Source organism: Acinonyx jubatus, chromosome C1 (genome assembly GCF_027475565.1).
Source record: "Acinonyx jubatus isolate Ajub_Pintada_27869175 chromosome C1, VMU_Ajub_asm_v1.0, whole genome shotgun sequence".
Lineage (NCBI taxonomy): Eukaryota > Metazoa > Chordata > Mammalia > Carnivora > Felidae > Acinonyx > Acinonyx jubatus.
Genome location: NC_069381.1, coordinates 83,462,775 through 83,481,756, shown reverse-complemented (window position 1 = coordinate 83,481,756; position 18,982 = coordinate 83,462,775). Strand labels below are relative to the sequence as shown.

General features: G+C 37.1%; 1 protein-coding gene and 1 long non-coding RNA gene across 5 annotated transcripts in view; one reads left to right on the top strand and one right to left on the bottom strand.

Moving 5' to 3' along the window:
- Positions 1-18,982, top strand: part of LOC128313936 (uncharacterized) — a 133,812-nt gene that overhangs the window by 74,234 nt on the left and 40,596 nt on the right. For 3 of the 4 annotated variants that reach the window (XR_008295078.1, XR_008295079.1, XR_008295077.1), the window contains exons 2-3: positions 6,185-6,231; positions 10,112-10,396. This is a non-coding gene — a long non-coding RNA (uncharacterized LOC128313936). Of the gene's footprint in view, positions 1-6,184; positions 6,232-8,679; positions 8,834-10,111; positions 10,397-18,982 lie in introns of those variants that run through there. The other variant, XR_008295080.1, reaches the window with a different exon arrangement.
- The window catches only part of PLPPR4 (phospholipid phosphatase related 4), a 39,891-nt gene continuing 28,174 nt past the window's right edge, over positions 7,266-18,982 (bottom strand). The window contains exons 3-7 of the mRNA XM_015073830.3: positions 16,627-16,756; positions 14,367-14,562; positions 12,691-12,748; positions 11,769-11,942; positions 7,266-8,742 (exon numbers count right to left, since the gene is read on the bottom strand). Coding sequence (XP_014929316.1) covers positions 7,417-8,742; positions 11,769-11,942; positions 12,691-12,748; positions 14,367-14,562; positions 16,627-16,756 — 1,884 coding nt within the window. The 3' untranslated portion in view covers positions 7,266-7,416. The remainder of the gene's footprint in view (positions 8,743-11,768; positions 11,943-12,690; positions 12,749-14,366; positions 14,563-16,626; positions 16,757-18,982) is intronic.

Genomic DNA, 18,982 nt, shown 5'->3' with positions numbered 1-18,982 from the left:
GGGGATTTTATCTATCTATCTATCTATCTATCTATCTATCTATCTATTATATGAAATTTATTGTCAAATTAGTTTCCATACAACACCCAGTGCTCATCCCAAAAGGTACCCTCCTCAATGCCCATCACCTACCCTACCCTCCCTCCCACCCCCCATCAACCCTCAGTTTGTTCTCAGTTTTTAAGAGTCTCTTATGCTTTGGCTCTCTCCCACTCTAACCTCTTTTTTTTTCTTTTTTTTTTCCTTCCCCTCCCCCATGGGTTTCTGTTAAGTTTCTCAGGATCCACATAAAAGTGAAACCATATGGTATCTGTCTTTCTCTGTATGGCTTATTTCACTTAGCATCACACTCTCCAGTTCCATCCACGTTGCTACAAAGGGCCATGTTTCATTCTTTCTCACTGCCACGTAGTACTCCATTGTGTATATAAACCACAATTTCTTTATCCATTCATCAGTTGATGGACATTTAGGCTCTTTCCATAATTTGGCTATTGTTGAGAGTGCTGCTATAAACATTGGGGTACAAGTGCCCCTATGCAACAGTACTCCTGTATCCCTTGGGTAAATTCCTAGCAGTGCTATTGCTGGGTCATAGGGTAGGTCTATTTTTAATTTTCTGAGGAACCTCCACACTGTTTTCCAGAGTGGCTGCACCAATTTGCATTCCCACCAACAGTGCAAGAGGGTTCCCGTTTCTCCACATCCTCTCCAGCATCTATAGTCTCCTGATTTGTTCCTTTTGGCCACTCTGACTGGCGTGAGGTGATATCTGAGTGTGGTTTTGATTTGTATTTCCCTGATGAGGAGCGATGTTGAGCATCTTTTCATGTGCCTGTTGGCCATCTGGATGTCTTCTTTAGAGAAGTGTCTATTCATGTTTTCTGCCCATTTCTTCACTGGGTTATTTGTTTTTTGGGTGTGGAGTTTGGTGAGCTCTTTATAGATTTTGGATACTAGCCCTGACGAAGGGGATTTTAAAACGGGGCACAAAGACTTTCCAGAGAGTTAAAAATAAACCACACACACACACACACACACACACACACACACTCACACACTCACACTCAGGTGCCCACCCCTCCACCCCCACCCCCCCACACACACACACAAATGAGGAAGCCAGGCCTCATGCAGCAGATAGGTTTGTATGGAGAAGCAGTGATATATAAGGCTCTATAGGTCCTATTGTGAAGGGTCTTGAAGCTGGTATGACAGAACTGATCCTTAGCCCCCAGGAGCCATTCTCATCCTTTTTTGTCTAATTAGAGAAGACACAAATTTTTAGCTGGGCCGGGGCCTCTCAGCTAGAGACTATATCCCCCGCCTCTCCTCCCGCCAAGGAGATCTAATTTGCACCATTTGGTTAGATTACACATGACATATGAAACTTCTATGTCTTCTTCTTAAAGCTGCTTATCTTTTAATTCCTCCATCCCACCCCACCCCTGCTGGGAATTATGGCAAATGGAGACACTATGGAAGTTGTGTGTTACAGATGGCAAAACCATGTCTCCATATATGGGCTACTCAACTCTGTATTGTCTTGTGAGGTGGAATGGTACAGTGTGCAAGCTTTTGGTAGTGGCTTTTTCACTCAGCATAATTCCCTGGAGATTTATTCAAGTAGTGTGCTGTCAATAGTTCATTTAGTTTTATTGCTGAGTAGTAGTCCATGATTTGTTTAACCATTTACCCATGGTAAAACATCTGAGTTGTTTCCAGTTTGGGGCTATTAGTAATAAAATGAAGATGAATATGTAGGTACCATTTTGTGTGTGCATGTGGACATAAGTTTTCATTTCTGTGGGAAAATGCCCAAGAGTGTAGTTCCTGGGTCGTATAAATGTATACAAAAAAAGTTTTGTTTTTTTTTTAAAAGAAATTGACAAATTGTTTCCAGAGTGGTTATACCATTTTACATTTGCACTACCAATGGATAAGTGATCCAATTCTTCCACATTCTCGCCAGCATTTGGTATTCTTACCATTTTTTATTTTAGTCATTCTTATATGTGTATAATAATATCTCATTGCAGTTTTAATTTCTATTTCCTAAATGACTAATGATGTTGATCACCTATTCATTACTTATTTGTTATCTCTATATCCAATGTGGTAAAATGTCTCTTCATATCTTTTTTGTTAAAGTTTATTTATTTATCTTTGAGAGAGAATGAGAGAGTGGTGGAGGGGCAAAGAGAGAGGAAGAGAGAGAATCCTAAGCAGGCTGCATGCTGTAAGCACAAAGCCTCACATGGGGCTCGAATTCACGAACTGTGAGATCATGACCTGAGCCTAAATCAAGAGTTTGATGCTTAACCGACAGCCACTCAGGAGCCCCTCTCTTCGTACCTTTGTTCATTTTTTTTTATCTTATGGTTTTACTCTTTTGGTCTTTAATATTTACTGTTGTTATTTTACTGTTGTTTAATTTTTACTGTGTTTATTATTATTTGTTGAGTTCTGAGGATTTATTATATATCCTAGATTTGACTCTAAAAACATGGCCCATAAAGTGAGAGGATACATTGGACCTCATTAAAATGTGAAACATTTGGTCCTTGAAAGATCCTATTAAGAGGATGAAAAGATAAACTATAGGCTAAAAGAGATATTTGCAAGCCACATACCTAACCAAGGACTGGTAGCCTGGTCCTAGTCCTAGGTCCTGAAGATTTTCTCCTATATTTTTTGCTAAAAGTTTTACAGTTTTACATTTACACTTAAGTCTTTGACCCATTTTGAGTTAATTTTTTAAAAGAATTTTTATACTTCCAGAAGTATCTGTGGAAATATCTGCCATTATTAACTTTAGCTGCAGATTGGGAAAGATTGAGCTGAGAGTGGAGTGAATTAGATTTTCCTACTACTCAAAGATGGAGCATCTTTTCTCAGAGGGGCATCTCAAGCTAGAAGGTATAAACCACAACATGGAGGGAAGGGGGGAGAGAGAGTTCCTAGTACAGAAAATAAATATCTAGCTTTCTTCCTAAAAGGCAGTACCTGGGTGCAAAATGTCCTGAAGTGATTAAGGGAAAAAGGAGATTTTATGGGAATACAATTCTCATACTTTGTCTTTTTCAAATTCATTTCCCATTTGTCAATTGTACTATTTTGTAAAGCTAACATTAAAGTTTAGATAGGGTTTTCTCAAAGTCAATGGCTGAGAATCTTAAGGTAGGGGGAGTAAAGGACATAAAATGGGCATTCAACAAATTCGTTAAATGGAATTTTACTCAGTTCTCCCTCATTATCATGGACTACAGCACACAATCACACACAATTAAGAGCTTTCATTGACTAACAACTGTATGGACAGTGAAATAAAAGTCATTTCTAGATCAAGGGACTTATTTACATATTCTTTTGCAATTAGAAAGCATGGTCACTGGGGATTTCCTGTAACTGGATCTTATCTGAAATATCATACTGTTACTGAAAGCTATATTTTCTTCCAACTGGAGCATTTGATCTGAGAACATTTTAGAAGCTTTCTACAGATTAAAGTCAGGAGACACATTTAATAAACAGAGGAAATGAAATGTACAGTCAGAAATAGACTATTATCCATTTTCCAGGTTATATTTTCCTTTTAGAGTAAACCATTTTAATTCCTTTTGATTTCCTTATAATTAAATTACTATCTGAACCATGCATGTATTTTTTATATTTCCTTTGAACTGTAACGTGGAATGACCCATAGATATCAAGTAAGTATCTGTAAAAGACAGAAATGATATACCCCCTATTGATAGCTTCTTATGTATATAATCCAGAATGCACTCACCTGATACCTGATGAGAAAGGTACTAGGATCAGGGGTACAAATCACCTATTTTGACATATTATATATTGTTAACATATTATGAAATGTTGATGTAGACTCTTAGCAACCCCATTGTATTGCTTATTTTAGCTTTATGATTAAAGATGACAATTCTCATTAGTTAGTCATGTTAAACCAGCAAGTTATTTCCTATTCTCTTGTCATTAGTTTTTGCTCTCTAGATAAAATACTTAATAATAATCCATAGAAATTTAGAAAAGACTTTAGGATATCTTTTAGAAGGGATAATAGAGCTGAACATCCCCATATTAGAGGTAAAAAATCAAGACCTAGAGAATATTAACATTGCATTTCAACTATTATAAGATGCACATTGTAATTCATATGATCATCTCTAAAATCAATGTGTTTTCTATAATGAATAGTGTCTTACCATGGTTGTTTGCCAGGTGGAAATCATGATGTAGTTGCTTGTTTATGCATGAACTTGTAGGCATTACTGAACAACTGTAACTTTACTTCAGTAAGTGGGCCACTTCAAGATCATTTGACTAAAGCATGAGTCCTATTGTGGCCTAAAAACTTTTGTTAATACCTTCTAGTGAAACATATAAAGTATCAGCAGTAAAACTCAAAAAACAGATGCTAATAGCTTGGAAAAACAATCCTGGAATTAATAGTAGAGCATTCTTTTAGAGAAAATCTGGCACGGGGGGTAATAATATGGAAGAAAAGAGGCACATCAACTACTCTTAGTCAAAAATTGATTCAGAGCAATTGGCCCTGACGTATTTTTGTTTTCATGCTTTATAACATTGATATGTAAAATATCTATGCCTAAGTAAATCTAAAAGAGCCCCTTTAATAAGCATAAAATAAAAATTCTAAATGATGAGGGAAAATTATGGCATAGTTTGACCAACTTTTGTTAGTCAACTCTCTTTCTTCTAAACAGTTATGAATATAATCAGTTCTGATTCATTCTTATTTCTTCAGATGTTTTCCTATAAGCCAAGTTATTATCCATTCATACTCTGAAGTAAAAAATCAAAATGTTCCAATTTTGATGAAGAAATCTAATCTTTATTTCTATGATGTTAGCACAATATACTCACACAATAGCTTTAATCTGTACTTAACAAAATACATTATAGCACTTTACAAACTTTATCAGTTTGGAAAACATTGCATAACATTTTATTAAACACAATACTTTATATATATTATATATTTTTTCATAATTTTATTTACTTTAAAAAGATAATTACTCTCTTTATTCAATACTTGGTTTTATCAGTAAAGCACAGCCTAACAAAGGAAGAAGTGCTCTCATTAGCAAATCAGATAAATAGAACACTAAGAAGAGATACCACCTGTTAGTCTCATTTATTTTAAATTAAGGTACCAGTGGAATGTAAACAAATATTTTTGTAATTTTTTTTTACAAAAGATGTATTATCAAATATACATGCAGAGGTCTGAGTTCTAGCGACTATCATTATATTTCCTTAACAATGTGGTACAATTTGTTCAGTCATTAAAAACTGTAGCCTTTGGCACTTTGAGTAGAAAAAGAATATATCAATATTTATGTAAAGAAAAAAAAACCTTCAATGACTAGAGAAGTACTTTAAAATCTTTTGTTAAGAAATAGGAAAGATTAGGAAATATCATACTGCACCTGAAATGCTGCAGCTTTATTATTTTTTCTTCAGAGTACTAAAACCAGTCCACCTTCCTCTCTATGAAATGGCAAAAGCCAGTAGGAGTGCCGTGATGGTGGCGGTGGTGAGAAGTGGGGAAGGCAACATTTTACTCCCACTCCCCTCTCTGAGAAGGAAATTGCCAGAAGGGATATAGTTGAATCATATTTTATTGCCAGAGTTTTCAATTCTGCTGGTTTCAGCTAAATCCCTAATGCTCTTAGGAGGTTGGTTAACTCTAGAAAGCTTTGCCCTTTTCCTGTAGAAGTTGATAATGATGTGATACTCTTTATCTCTTAACAACCCCTACCTTCTGTTCTCACTGAAAACAGATCAGATCAACCAGCTTTGTTGTTACCTTTTATCCCCTTGGCAATCACCAAGTGTATATTAGAATTCTTAAGAAATGGTGTAAAAAAGGTTTGATACTAAATTCCAAGAACCAAATATTTCTCCACAGTTAAATTTTTAAGTTGGAAAACACCTCCAAATGTTTTGGTTTTATCTTCTTCTTATTGATAATATTTGTTTCCTTTGATTTAGGCTGAAGGCTTTATTCAGGATAGGTAGCAAAATTGTTGTTTGCATATTAAGCACAAAAACTGTGTCTATTTAGATATTTTGAAGAAATACATTCTTAATTTATATTGTGAGATACTTTCACTTATCAATTTGCATTTTGTTTTTCCAGATTCTTCCTGTTGATGTCCAATTGACAAAAATATCTTAGGGAAGAAGGTAAAACCTAACTACTGTTGCTCTGATTTACTGGTTATTAGAATACAAAAAATTACTAATCTGGAACAAAACAGAGTTTTTGGATTACTGATTAAGATAGCAACCTAAGCCAGCTGGTTGGAGATATCCAAGGGTAGACTCAACCAACATTGCTGGCAATGTAACCCACAATGTCAAGTGTTGGTTCAGATTTCTTGTTTATAAATTCACAGCAGTATATTTTGCTCAAGGAATGTCAACTGTTATTCTTGCTTTAAAAATAGAAAAACATATCTATGACATCAAAAAAATAATTAATAAATAAAGGAGGAGCCATAAAATGCAAAATATGATCACATTTTTGAAAAACTCTAAAACAATGTATTTTTTAAGTTATGCAAATTTACTCACTAAAAAACAGAATCATTAGTAGTACCTACACTTAAATAAAAAGTAAGCAGCAAGAAAAAAAAACTATGTAGAAAAGTACTAGTTATTCCCTTTCACTGAAAATATTCCTACACATTTTTTGTTGTTGAAGAAAGCATAATTTTGAAGAAATGCACAAAACTTTTTCATTTTTTGACTGTGACAGAGCCACTACAGAGAAGCTGCGGGGTGTCCTATTCTAACACAAAGCAGCCAGCGTCTTCTTAATACAGTAGCATTTCTTTGACAAGGAATTGCACGCCACTATTTCACAGCTAAATAGAATTTGAGAGTTTACATGGTATGTGTACTATAATAATCAGCACCACCCTTACTGGGCTGTAGGCGCAGATTCTGCAAAATGAATATATAATACTGCATGGCCTCTGCTGTAGGGAACCGTGTTCTGGATTCCCACAGCTAATTATAAAGAAAAATCCCTAAAGTTGGCACATTCAGGAAGTAAAATAGTATACACTGAAGGAAACCACTTTCTTCTGATACTGCCTTCTGCAAACCTTTTGAGTTTGAAGATAGGTCTTAAGATTCTTCACCTTATCATATTAATTAGGTTCTTGCATTGTGCTTTTCCCTCCCCTTGATGTGAAATCTACAAGCTTTGCATGTAGTAGTTCTCAAGAGTCATTGAGCTCTGGGCTGATGGTAAGATGACCCAGTTTGATGAGAAGGCTTCCCAATCCACTGAAAACAGAGCACAGAGGGAGAATCAAGACATGGTCTTCTGGGGGGTTCGCTCAAGGGATTGAATCCCATCACTCAATCCTTATAAGCCCGTGTTGGGGAGGTTCCCTTGTAGAAGATATTTCTAGTGTTTTCCGGGCTGTTACTTCTTTCAGGGATTAAGATGATGTTGCCCTTTCTCCGCAGGGTAGAGTCGCGGGAAGAAGAAACAGACAGCGTCTCTGAACCAATTTCGCTGCCCTCTACTGGGGTGACACGGATAGTGGTGATTCCATGGTGGTGATGCTCATTGTTATCTATGTTGCTTCTCTTGCGATCTCCAGAGCCAAAACTGTCTTTCAGGGACTCACAGCTTTCTGAGTCCCTGTTGAGATCGTTGAGCTCGTAAGTTTGGCGAAGGCTGCCCTTTTCAGGGGCTTTCCATTTCCAGGAGCCGCTACCTTCGCCTTCGGTAGATGGGATCTGTATGATGGGCCTGTTGTTCTCCGGGTGAGCCTCAACTCTTACGATCCCACTGGGTTCGTGGTCTGTCAAGGTTTTGTAGCGGATGGAGCCAGTGCAGGAGACAGTGCTGCCTTCGGTGTTCTTGGGGCTGCTTTGCAGGACACCCTGCTGCTTGGACATTGCTATTACTTGCATTATTCGGGGCTGGCTGTTGCTTCTATTACAGGCCACGGTCTTCTCTGCAGCTTTCAACCACTTGGCCCGAGCAGAGCTGCTTTTGGGAGAGGTGCTTATGTTTTCCTGCGTCTCCTCGGGGATGTGCACTAACTGCGAGGACCCAGGGCGGGACTGGATGGACACTCTTGGTCCTCCAGGCATGCTATTGTTACATCCGGGGACAGTGCCAGGCTGGATCTTGAGGTACTGATTGCTGGGAGGATGGTGGTCTCCATTCACCCCTACTCTGGAGGGCTCTGAGCTTGACCTCATTTCTATGGATCTGGGTGGTGACTGTCCAGGCTCAGTCTCTATAACTTGCAGGGACAACTTGCGGCTTTCATTCTTATTCTTCCACTGGGTGAGAAGCTGCTTTGATCGAGCAGAATCCATAGAGGCATGAATGGTGGCATTTCGTCTGACAGGGTCTTCTACGGATGGGGTGTTGGCTCTAGGTAGGGTATTGCTAAAGGTAACCATGTTCTCCTTCCCCATGGGACTCCGTGGAGTGATGATTTCTACATCAGCGTTTGCCCTTTTGAGGTTTGTCAGTGAGCTGGCATCTCTGTGGTTTCGGTTGAGGATGCCTTCTGTGTGAGCAATTCCATCACTGCTGCTGCCATTTTTAGCAGATAATACTCTGCTGGGGTCTTGGTTGAGGTCTGTCAGAGACCTGAGGGCTTCTCTGTGCTGAAACATACTCTCTTCACTAGGCAGAAAATTTCCCACAGCATACAGGCCCTGGTATTGGAAAGAAACAAGAACATCATGCACTAGAAGACATGGTTACTAAGAGTTTGTCTTAGAGGACCCACTGACGCATATAAATAAGGTATATGCTGTCTATACACTGCTGACTAATACAAATAACAAAAAACCAAAAGTACAATTACTCAGGAAGTAGTTTGTAAGTTATATCATAAATTGCTGAACTAACTGTTCAGAAATAAGGAGCCCGTTATTTTTTATTAGTTGGATTTCCTCTCCTTTCTCCATCCCACTGGATGTTTTTGTGAATCTTATCTATCTTCTGTATGTTTTGAGAGAAAACAAAAAGACAGACAATGAGAGAAATAAGACATTCTTCTGCTTTTCAAAGCATTTCATTTTTCTGGATTTAGGAACCTCTTGTTGAGCGACACCTTGAATAGCTTAACTGATTTATTTTACCTTCCTTTTTAATCACACCTTATGATGGAAAGCAGGAGAGGTGTGAAAAATATGAAACACCAAATCATTCATAAAACATGTCATCAGGTTTTGCAGTGAGGTCAGATACAAATGTTGTTATGACTCAGATCGAGCACAGCCCTGTGTGTTCAGTATTGTGCAGAATTCTCAGAAGACAGGGCAGAAATTGTCACTAGTTTGGGGCACCCACATTCTTTTTTTTAACTTGGTCTCAAGTTTGGAAGTGTATATTTGGTCAATTTAGTGCTAGGACACTAAATTTGAGCTAAATTTTATTTAATCTTGCTTTCATACTTAACCTACCAATTTTTTGTTATTTTAGATTTGGGGGATACAAATTTGGATAAAGTAAAAATTCAGATTCAGAATTTTTACTTTTTACACGTAGAAGACCAAATCCCTGATGGATTTTCAATTTCTAAGATGCTTAGTTTGGAGATATGAGCAAGGAACAGATACCTATTTGGGTATTAATTTCCATGAATGGTAGCCACTGTCTACCATTTCAAATCAAGCCAAAAGAATCCCATGGAATCAACATTTTATAGAATGCTTAACAATTTAAAACAGCATTGGCTTAGAATTGATGAATATGCAACCTCAGGGCATAGAATGCAAACAGAAATTAAATAAAGTCAAGCTTCTGCCTATCCAACCACTTTAATTCCCGGTTGAAATTTTCTTCTAAATAATATCTATCTATGCTCTCGCTGCCAGATTTCCCAGGATGAGCAGGCCTACCTAATGTTGTATTAATAATTGTAATAATTGTTGTAAGTTTAGGAAAATCATCCACTAGACTGCAAATAACCTCTGCCCATATTGTTCAACATTCAGTGCCTAGCATTGTGCTTAATAAATATAGTTGCTTCATCCTTGTTATACCATGAAGTAAGTAGCTATTATTCTCATTTCATAGGTGAAGAAACAAGCTTCTTAGAGACTATGTAACTTGGCCACATGTCAAGGATATTTGAGATTCAAGCCCAAATTCTTCAGACTATGGAGCCCATGCTAATTCCAGGACACCATGAAATCACACACGTGTGAAGGCAATTCTTGAACTACGGGGATGCAGTTCTCAGTCTTCTTATTCTGTAACACACATCACCAATCAACATTCGCATGAGAAACCCAAGCTTATGCCCAATTCCTGGAATACTATCTTTACCTGGATCATATTCTCTGCCACAGAAGAAAGCATGTGAGTAAGCATGAGATTTGAAGTAACAATCCTGACCATCCTAGTTTATAAAAATGAAAATTAATCACTGCTTGCCTCAGCACTTTTACTATTTTTTTGTAATCATTTTCTTGTAACACCTTCCACAGTGCACCAAGATCACGTGATTGAACTGCTGCTATAGATGATTTTCATTTCTCTACCAGCCTCTCTCAGTTTCCTTGGTTATTGCCTCTTCCTCTCTGTGCTGCTTGCATGTTGGTGTCTCTTGGCTTTTATTCTTATTACCTAACAATTTTATATACCCCTATAACTATAATGGTGCTTCCTCCAATAATATCCATGACTTCCAAGTCTATTTCTCCCCTATCAATTGCTCTTTTGAGCTCCAGACCCAACTCTTCAACTGCCTGTGGATCCTTAAATTGAGCTGCTTTGACCAAGCTGCTCCCTCCATTGTTTACCTGGTCTGCTAGACCAGAAGTCACCATCTGCCCAGTCTTCCAAGCTGGAAACTGGCCATTATCTCTCATACTTCCTGTTCCCTCACCTTCCATTTATACTTGCTTTTTCATGCGTCCATCTTTTTGCCTGTGTAGTTTCTTCTGCTTGAAAGTCCTTCCTCCTTTTCTTACCCTAAGAAAAAAATTTCTTATTTCTTAAAAACCACATCATGTCTCTGAAGGCTTCCCTAACTTCCTTCTTCAGTCTGCTATTCCAAAACATTTTGTTCACACCCTATTATATCATTTAACATATTGTAACCATCTGTATTTTTATTAGTCTTTACACTGAAGACTTCTTAAGACTATATATTCTCACTGTTCTGATGCTCAGTATAGTACCTAGCACAGATCATATACTGAATAAATGTAAAATGAATGAGTGAAAGAATTAATGCATGAAATGGATAATCTCAGTTTCCTTATGCTGAGAATATTTCCTTTGAAAGAAGATTAGGCTTGAAAATAGAATACTGCTAAAAAATTCAGTATTAGTTGGTGCCTATATATCCAGATGCTACATTTGTGTTGTTGGGCAAATTATATAAACTACTAAACCTTCACTGTCATGAACCTTACTTTCACTAATATTTACTTTCCTCATCTATAAAATTATACTAGCAAAAGTAATCCTTGATTCTTTTCGGCATGTGTGTGGATGAGGATAAAATGCAATAATCCTAAAAGTGGAGTTTCTAGTCCATGGGAAAAGTTAAAAAAATTATTTTGCTGAAAGTAGGATGTGTGTTTTGGCTTAGAATGGAGAGGCACCCAAACATTTTCTCACGTATATAAACTATATTGCAAGTAAATTATTACAGTACAAAATGTTCAGTGCAAGTTTTCCATTTAAACTGTGGTTAATCAAGTAAGAATAATAAATTATTTACCAAGTACAGAGCAATTCCTCCTCCTATTAAAAAGCCACAATAGACATCAACTGGGTGGTTCTTATACTGAGTTATCCGTGTTAGCCCACAGATGATCCCACAGATGATAAACGTGAAGACCAAGAGAGGTTTCAGAAGCTTAGAGGAATCCGTTAATGTGGAATTGAAGTACATCTTAAAAATGAAAGAGATGTGTTAAGTATGTTAGAAAGGTCATTTTACTATTAAATTGTAATCAAACACTTAAACTCAAAGCCTAACTGGTACACTCAACATCAATTTTACTGTTCCATTTGCCCTGTAATGTTCTATACCTGAAAAAAAGGAAATACATAGCAAATTCATCTAGTAAAAAACAGACTTACATGAAACTTTGAAAAATAAATTGAAGCCATAAAATTAGCCAGATAACTGTTTAGTTTCCACGTTACTTGTCACATAATTTCAGTCTACTTTTCTCACATAAGACCTGATGGATTATTGTATTAATCAGATATGATGATGATTCATTGCATATCATTTATCAAATTTACACTGACTTTGAACTGTTACATAAATGCTGAAAGTAAAGCATGTGTGTGTGTGTGTGTGTGTGTGTGTTGTGCTTAACACAGTTCTTTCAGTTTCAGATTTATAACATTCATGTAGCTCACGGTACCCTGCCATGAGGTACAATATTACATTGGAGGAATACTGGGATGAATAAATATTATGACTGTGTAGAAAAGTTCTTTTACTGTAATATTGTTTCCAGTATCACCCAGTTTCTGCTCTCGATGCAATTGTGTTGCAGGACTGCTATACTAAAGTTTACTGTTCTTTTATTACATGGCTATATAACCTAATTAGTCACTTGGACACCGCACTCATTTCTCTAATTTTCTCTAGGACACAGATTGATGAAAAAGAGCCAGTGACTTACCGAAACGTACACAGCAGCAAAGGCAGCGAGGGTCGCATGTTGAGAAGGGAATGATTTTCTGCCAAAGGAAGACAGTCAAATTATGTCTTCTATCTCAGATCCACTGCTAACAATCATCTTGAGAACACTGGGTGGTTAAAACATTCAACTTAAAAGCCTCAAGGCAATAAGTGATAACTTTAATTTCTGTTTAGTTTTCTGGAGAAAGATCTGAGTGATAAACACTGCTAATCACCATTAGAATGAAAGAATAGTAGTAGTACACTTTTCAATATCAAGTGCCAGCTTTGGAGATGATCACTTTGTTACACCACTGGAATGATGGTCGAGAGTTGAAATGGATTGGAAAACATTATATTTGTTCTTTGGTATTAGAATTATGTCAGTTTAAAGTAAAGGTCCATAAAACCTAGGACTTTAAAGCTTTTAAACTTTTTCTATGCTCCTAAATATATGGTTTAATTTACATAAAACTTTAAAAGGGAAAATTATTTTCTCACAGCAGTGAATCTAAGTGTATTTTTTATACTCTAGAAAACACAAGAAGTCCAATCTTAACAAAACGTTTCCCTGCATTTTCCACTTTAAAATAATTATCATCTCAAGAATTGCTGAGAATCTAGTTAAATTTAAGAAGCAAGGTGAGAGAGGAGGAACACAGGATATGAGAGACACTGAAAAGGACAGGTGAAGAAAAAAATAGAGATTTATTTTAATGGATAAAAAAATTAAAGATAAAATTCAGTTATATTAAAATCCTCCTAATTATTTGGTACCCAATAAAAAGGATTACCATTTAATACAGACAAGATATGTAAAAAAGGATTGAGAAAGAATAGAAGAAGACACAGGTCTTAAAAGCAGCTTCAAAATTATTGAATGGGCCATGAGAACTTGAATGTATATAATTACATAATATCAGGCTGTGTTCTTCAAGAGTACTTACTAGCTTATTTTTGACTCTTAAATTGATCTTAGGAACTCACTAAATGACATGAAATTCTTAGAGCAAAATCGTTCATTGCCCTTTGTCCTTCTGCAATTTATTTCTTTTGAACTTCCGAAACATTATCTCTTGCCAAAAAGCTTAATTTTTACTTTATTCACTGAAAAAAAAACCTTAATGCATTGGTATTTTCTTGAGGTTTCCTGTCTTTTATTTTCTAAAATGCAAGGTTAGGAGCTATAGTGATCTTTTGGGTTTATTCAAAGAAGATGTATGTATAAAACTCTACCAAACAGAAAATTCACATAGTTTTTAAAAACTAAAACATATAAGGGAGATGTAAATATAGATATTTAGCATACCACATAAGTCAATACAGGACACGTATTAACTGTAAATCATGACTAACTATAATATCCTCAAATAAACCAACTGTGATAACCTAAAACCATAATGAGTAAAGGGTAGATCACAAAATGTGAGTAGAATTTGGTGATATGAATATTAGTGGCAGCAATGTGAGGGTGAAATTTGGAGACAGACGGAGGATTTGGAAAGAGCCACCAATGGGTTTTCTATGGTATAACCACTAAAGAAATCACTGAATTGAAAAAAATAAATAAAACCAAAGTCATTATGACTGAAAAATGTGGGCCTAAAATGATACCCCACACTACTAATGAACAATGAAAACACTGACATGGAAAGTTTTTAAGTCTCAATTTCTAACCTGCCACTGTTGATCACTGTAAGGTCAGATCCTGAGCAAATATCTTCCACAATGTAGGAATTTTCTTTGCAAGACACATTCAGGGAGGTGTAGTTTGGCTTGCACACGGTTAGAAAGTATGGCGCCTGATAGCCTGTGGAGAGCTGTATGATATCTGTAATGAGAGCTGTAGAGCACAGTCCAAACACATGAACGCCTACAAACAGAGGGAAAGAAATTGTTACCAAGTTAGCGCCTAATGCTGATATTGTGCCATCATCAGCCATGTTTATCACACATTAGTGTGGCAACCTTCAAATCTGTTGTGATTATTTTCTCTGAGTTAATTTGGAGAAAACAGTATAGAAAATTCCTAAACCTTTAAACCAGATACTTGCTGCTAAAATAAGGGCAATTAGGATCTCCAAGTTAGTCATCTGAGGTATTTTTGTCATTTGGGTTAAGCAGGACCTATTCTCAATATCATTGCCATTGGTGTCTTGTAAGACCCCCAGGACATATTAAGGTGGCCAACTGTGTGATTTGAGAAGGATTAAATACAGGGGATGAAGCAGAATTCAAAATGGTTTAAAATTGCTTCACATGTTTGAGCTTTCAGGGCTCGCTCTCTCCAGTAGTTCCTAAACCCTATAGAACTGGTTCCAACTCCCTACAAGCTGTAGTCATATCAGGAATGCTAATTAAAACAGAGAAGAGGGCAGGTGGGTCCTGTCGCAGAAACAGTTATATCTTGGGTCCGGGGCTGTGGGAGCCTTCCTGCGTGTTTGGAATTCAGAAATGATGTTCTTGTATCTCCCCACCCAAATCCTATCTTTCTTTTGTGTCCTGTGGCCAGTCTCAAACCATAAACTCACAAATTCTGATGCAGGTCCCTTGCCTGGGAGTCTAGCTCTGCTCACTCACCTGCTTCCTCTACATGGTCTTGACACCCTGGATTCACTCTGAATTGACATCCTGGATTCTTATTCGTGATTTTCTCATAGAAATCATTGCAAGAGGCAGCTGGGCAATTCATCAGTAGACTCCTCCAGACCACGGTCACTGGCCTGCACGTTACCTTGTTTTCCACTTTCCTTTTCTGCTTATCCCCATCTAGCAACTACTCTCCCAATTCCTTCTCCACCCTCTCGACTAGGGTTCATGACACAACCTTAATTTCTGCATTCTAATTCCCAGAAGTATGCAAGGTCTTAGAGAGGAGTTCGCTTCAGTGGGGAAGCCCATCCATGTCTGCCTTAGGAGAATAAGAATCTCCTGACCCATGGAGGATGAGGTTGCTGACTCTGGGCACTGTTCTCTAGGGAAGGATGGACCATCCTCAAAGGCATGAGGCTTTTCACAGAGGTCATATGCCCCCTTGTCCACAGAATTTTGTTACATTACAAAAATTTATTTTTCTCAGATCAGCTATGTGTCCTTAAGATTTCTGTCCTTGCCTCAGTTTGTGACCCTGCTAAAGGGCCTTTTTTTGTCTTACCATCTCCAAGTGCCTTGCTTAGTGGAGCAAGTCTAGGGCATGACTTAGACTGGACTTTTCTTCTAGTGAGGAAGAAGGTTGTACTTCATTATCTTCTAGCTATTAAATGAAATGACCTATTCCTTTGAGCTGAGAGGTTACAGGTAAATTTTTTACTGACCTATTGGAGAACAAAAAGGCCTGTGACTCAAACATTAGGATAGTCTCATGCTAATCAGAAGAGATGAAGGTTTAGATACTGGTTAGATTCAGATGTTGATTTTCTATAGGCCTTATAAAAAATAAGAGGCAAAGTTAGAGGATATAACCAAGGATAAATAGCCATGATTCAGCTCTCTCTATGGTGACATTTCCATGTGCAATAACTTCTGGATGAAAACACTCCAGGAGAATTGAAATGGAATCACTGATGTGGCTAAACTAATTTCTGAAGAGTTATCTATTCATAATGGCCTGCTGACATTTATTCTCCACCTTAAAAAACGAACACAGATCCAGAAAAACCATTTTAAGGTAGATTTATGCTTCAGCCACAGCTAAGACAAAAATATACTGAAATGTATGGCATGTTAGCTCTCAGAACAAGCACTATAACTGTAAATAACCCATTACAGATACAAAGCCCAAATCTTAGTGTTTTAACAGTTTTTTCATATAATGTAAAACTCATCATGGACCCGAAATTATACATCTAAATTATAGCTTTAAAGACTTAATATCTGTAATTAAATATAACATTTCTATTTGAAAAAAATTCCTTTCTTTGTGGTTCCCCACACTCACCAACAAATCTGACGGCTCTTCTAAGGAAAGAGTTGAAGTTGCAGCCTCCGGCATTAATGTTGGGCTCCAGTCCAACCCCATTTCTTCTTTTGGACAGGCAACAGTAGAGAATTCCTTCCCCTACCATAATCTGTAAAGACAGGGCAGTGTTCGGAATGGACTCAGTGGGTACAAAGGAATTCTACCTTATCTCTTAACACATCATCAGTTCAACAAGGTAAAGATGTAGTTTTCTTAAAAGCTTTAGAGATGTGAGCAAGTTCTCCTGAGTAGTTGAGGGAGCAGTGAGAAGAAGCAATCAGGGCACTGTAAAGAGCTCTGGTTGGATCTTCTGGGTGCCTATGTACCATTCAAGGCTGTGGTAGCATCCTGGCATTTTCATGCAGTTGGAGCACTCAGTCTTTGGCCTTTTTGCTCAATGACACCCAGGGATGATACCTAATTGATTAATTGCATGATGACTGATCCTGCCCTAACCCTTTGAGTCTTGGCATTTCATTGCTAAAAGCACAAAAACAAGATGACTGGTGGGGATGATGAGGAACAAAATAAGTACCAAAGTTAGGATTAGGAAATTTTACTGGCATATTATTTCAATAAACCAATTTGGGATTGAGCAGAAGGTTCAATCCCTGGAAAGTATGCACAGGGTTAGAAAGGTGCTATCTAAAGCCGAGCAGCGTAATAAAAATGTCTGTGATGATGGAAATATTTTCCATCCTGTCCAGTAGGGTAGCCACTGCCCACATGTGGCTACTGGGCCTTGAAATTTAGCTACCACAACTGAGGAACCAAATTTTTAGTTTCATTACCCTGTATTTAATTCAGTATTTAAAATTTAAATTGATTTAGATTTAACATAAAATAGCCAGATGTGGCTGGTAGCTACTTTATTGGAGAATGCAGATTACAAGAGAATTTAGGTGAGCAAGGTGTTATTCCCTAGGTATAAGATTGCAAAATGTGTTTACAATGGACAGTGAGCCATGCTGTAGTATCAGAAGGATTAGGTTAAGATAAAGAAAAGTATACTTGCTGTAGGATTCCAAGACATAGGACATCAGGGAAGGTACCCAATGCATTTAGGCATCATTTCCTTTAAGAAGCTTTCCTTGAAATACCCCACAGCATCCTAAACTGAATTAGGTCCCCTTCTTTGTGGCTTCCTCAGCACCTCATCCTTCCCTCTTAGCAAAGCTTGGTTAAAATGCACTTGAACAGTTCATTTTTTTGTCTTTTACCTGACTACAAGTCTCTGAGGGATGAGACATTTCTTATTTACCTTTAATTCTCATTGTCTAGCACAATGCCTGGCATTGTGGGGTTTGCATTTGTTACCCTCATTGTGGGATTCTTGTTGGCTAATTACCCTGGGCATTCAGGTCATTGGTTATTCTATACAAGAGAAGTAAGATTTGAGGGGCGCCTGGGTGGCTCAGTCAGTTGAGCATCCGACTTCAGCTCAGGTCATGATCTCACAGCTCGTGAGTTCAAGCCCTGCATCGGGCCCTGTGCTGACAGCTTGGAGCCTGGAGCCTGCTTTGGATTCTGTGTGTGTGTCTCTCTCTGCCCCTAACCCACTTGCATTCTGTCTCTGTCTCTCTCAAAAATAAATAAAAGCATTAAATAAATTAAAAAAAAAGAGAAGACTTGAAATTATGAGTTTTATTTATGAAAAAAATTTTCAAATATTTAAGATTATTGTGCCTAAGAGATTATTATGAAATGCGACATTGATTTGTAGATATGTGTGGAGCTGAGGAAAGTTGAGTTACATGAGACACCAGAAGTCTCTTAGATACAAGTGATGGTGTCACTTTAAAAGTCATGGTCATGATTAGGGGCTCAAACAGATTTCCCAAGGGAAACTTCTCAGTTTTCATTACTAGTGTAACATTTATTTTATGAAGTTTTTAAAACTATAGTTTTTTTAAAACTAATGACAGTAAGCCTACGACCTTCTGCTTTGAATGTTCAATCTGCTATATTTAATTCTTTAGGTATTATGGTATGTGTACAATTACAAAGAATCTTAATTTGTATAAAAATAATTTTCTTAATGGAACTCTACCAATAATCACACATGTGTGAAGATCACGTGGCATACATGATAAACATCTTTAAAATCAATCTTACAGAAATCATCAAAAGGAGGGTTTTTTTTCTCAAATAATTGAACAGTGAGTTAATTATACTTCTTGAAAAATGTCATCCTACATTATCACCGTAAGTTAGACACAGAAACACAATAAGTTCTATATTCTGCACAGATAGATGTGGCATGATATTCCACACACAAAGCATAAGATAATGGGTATCTCAAATTCATCATTTCAAGAACATTAACCACTCATTC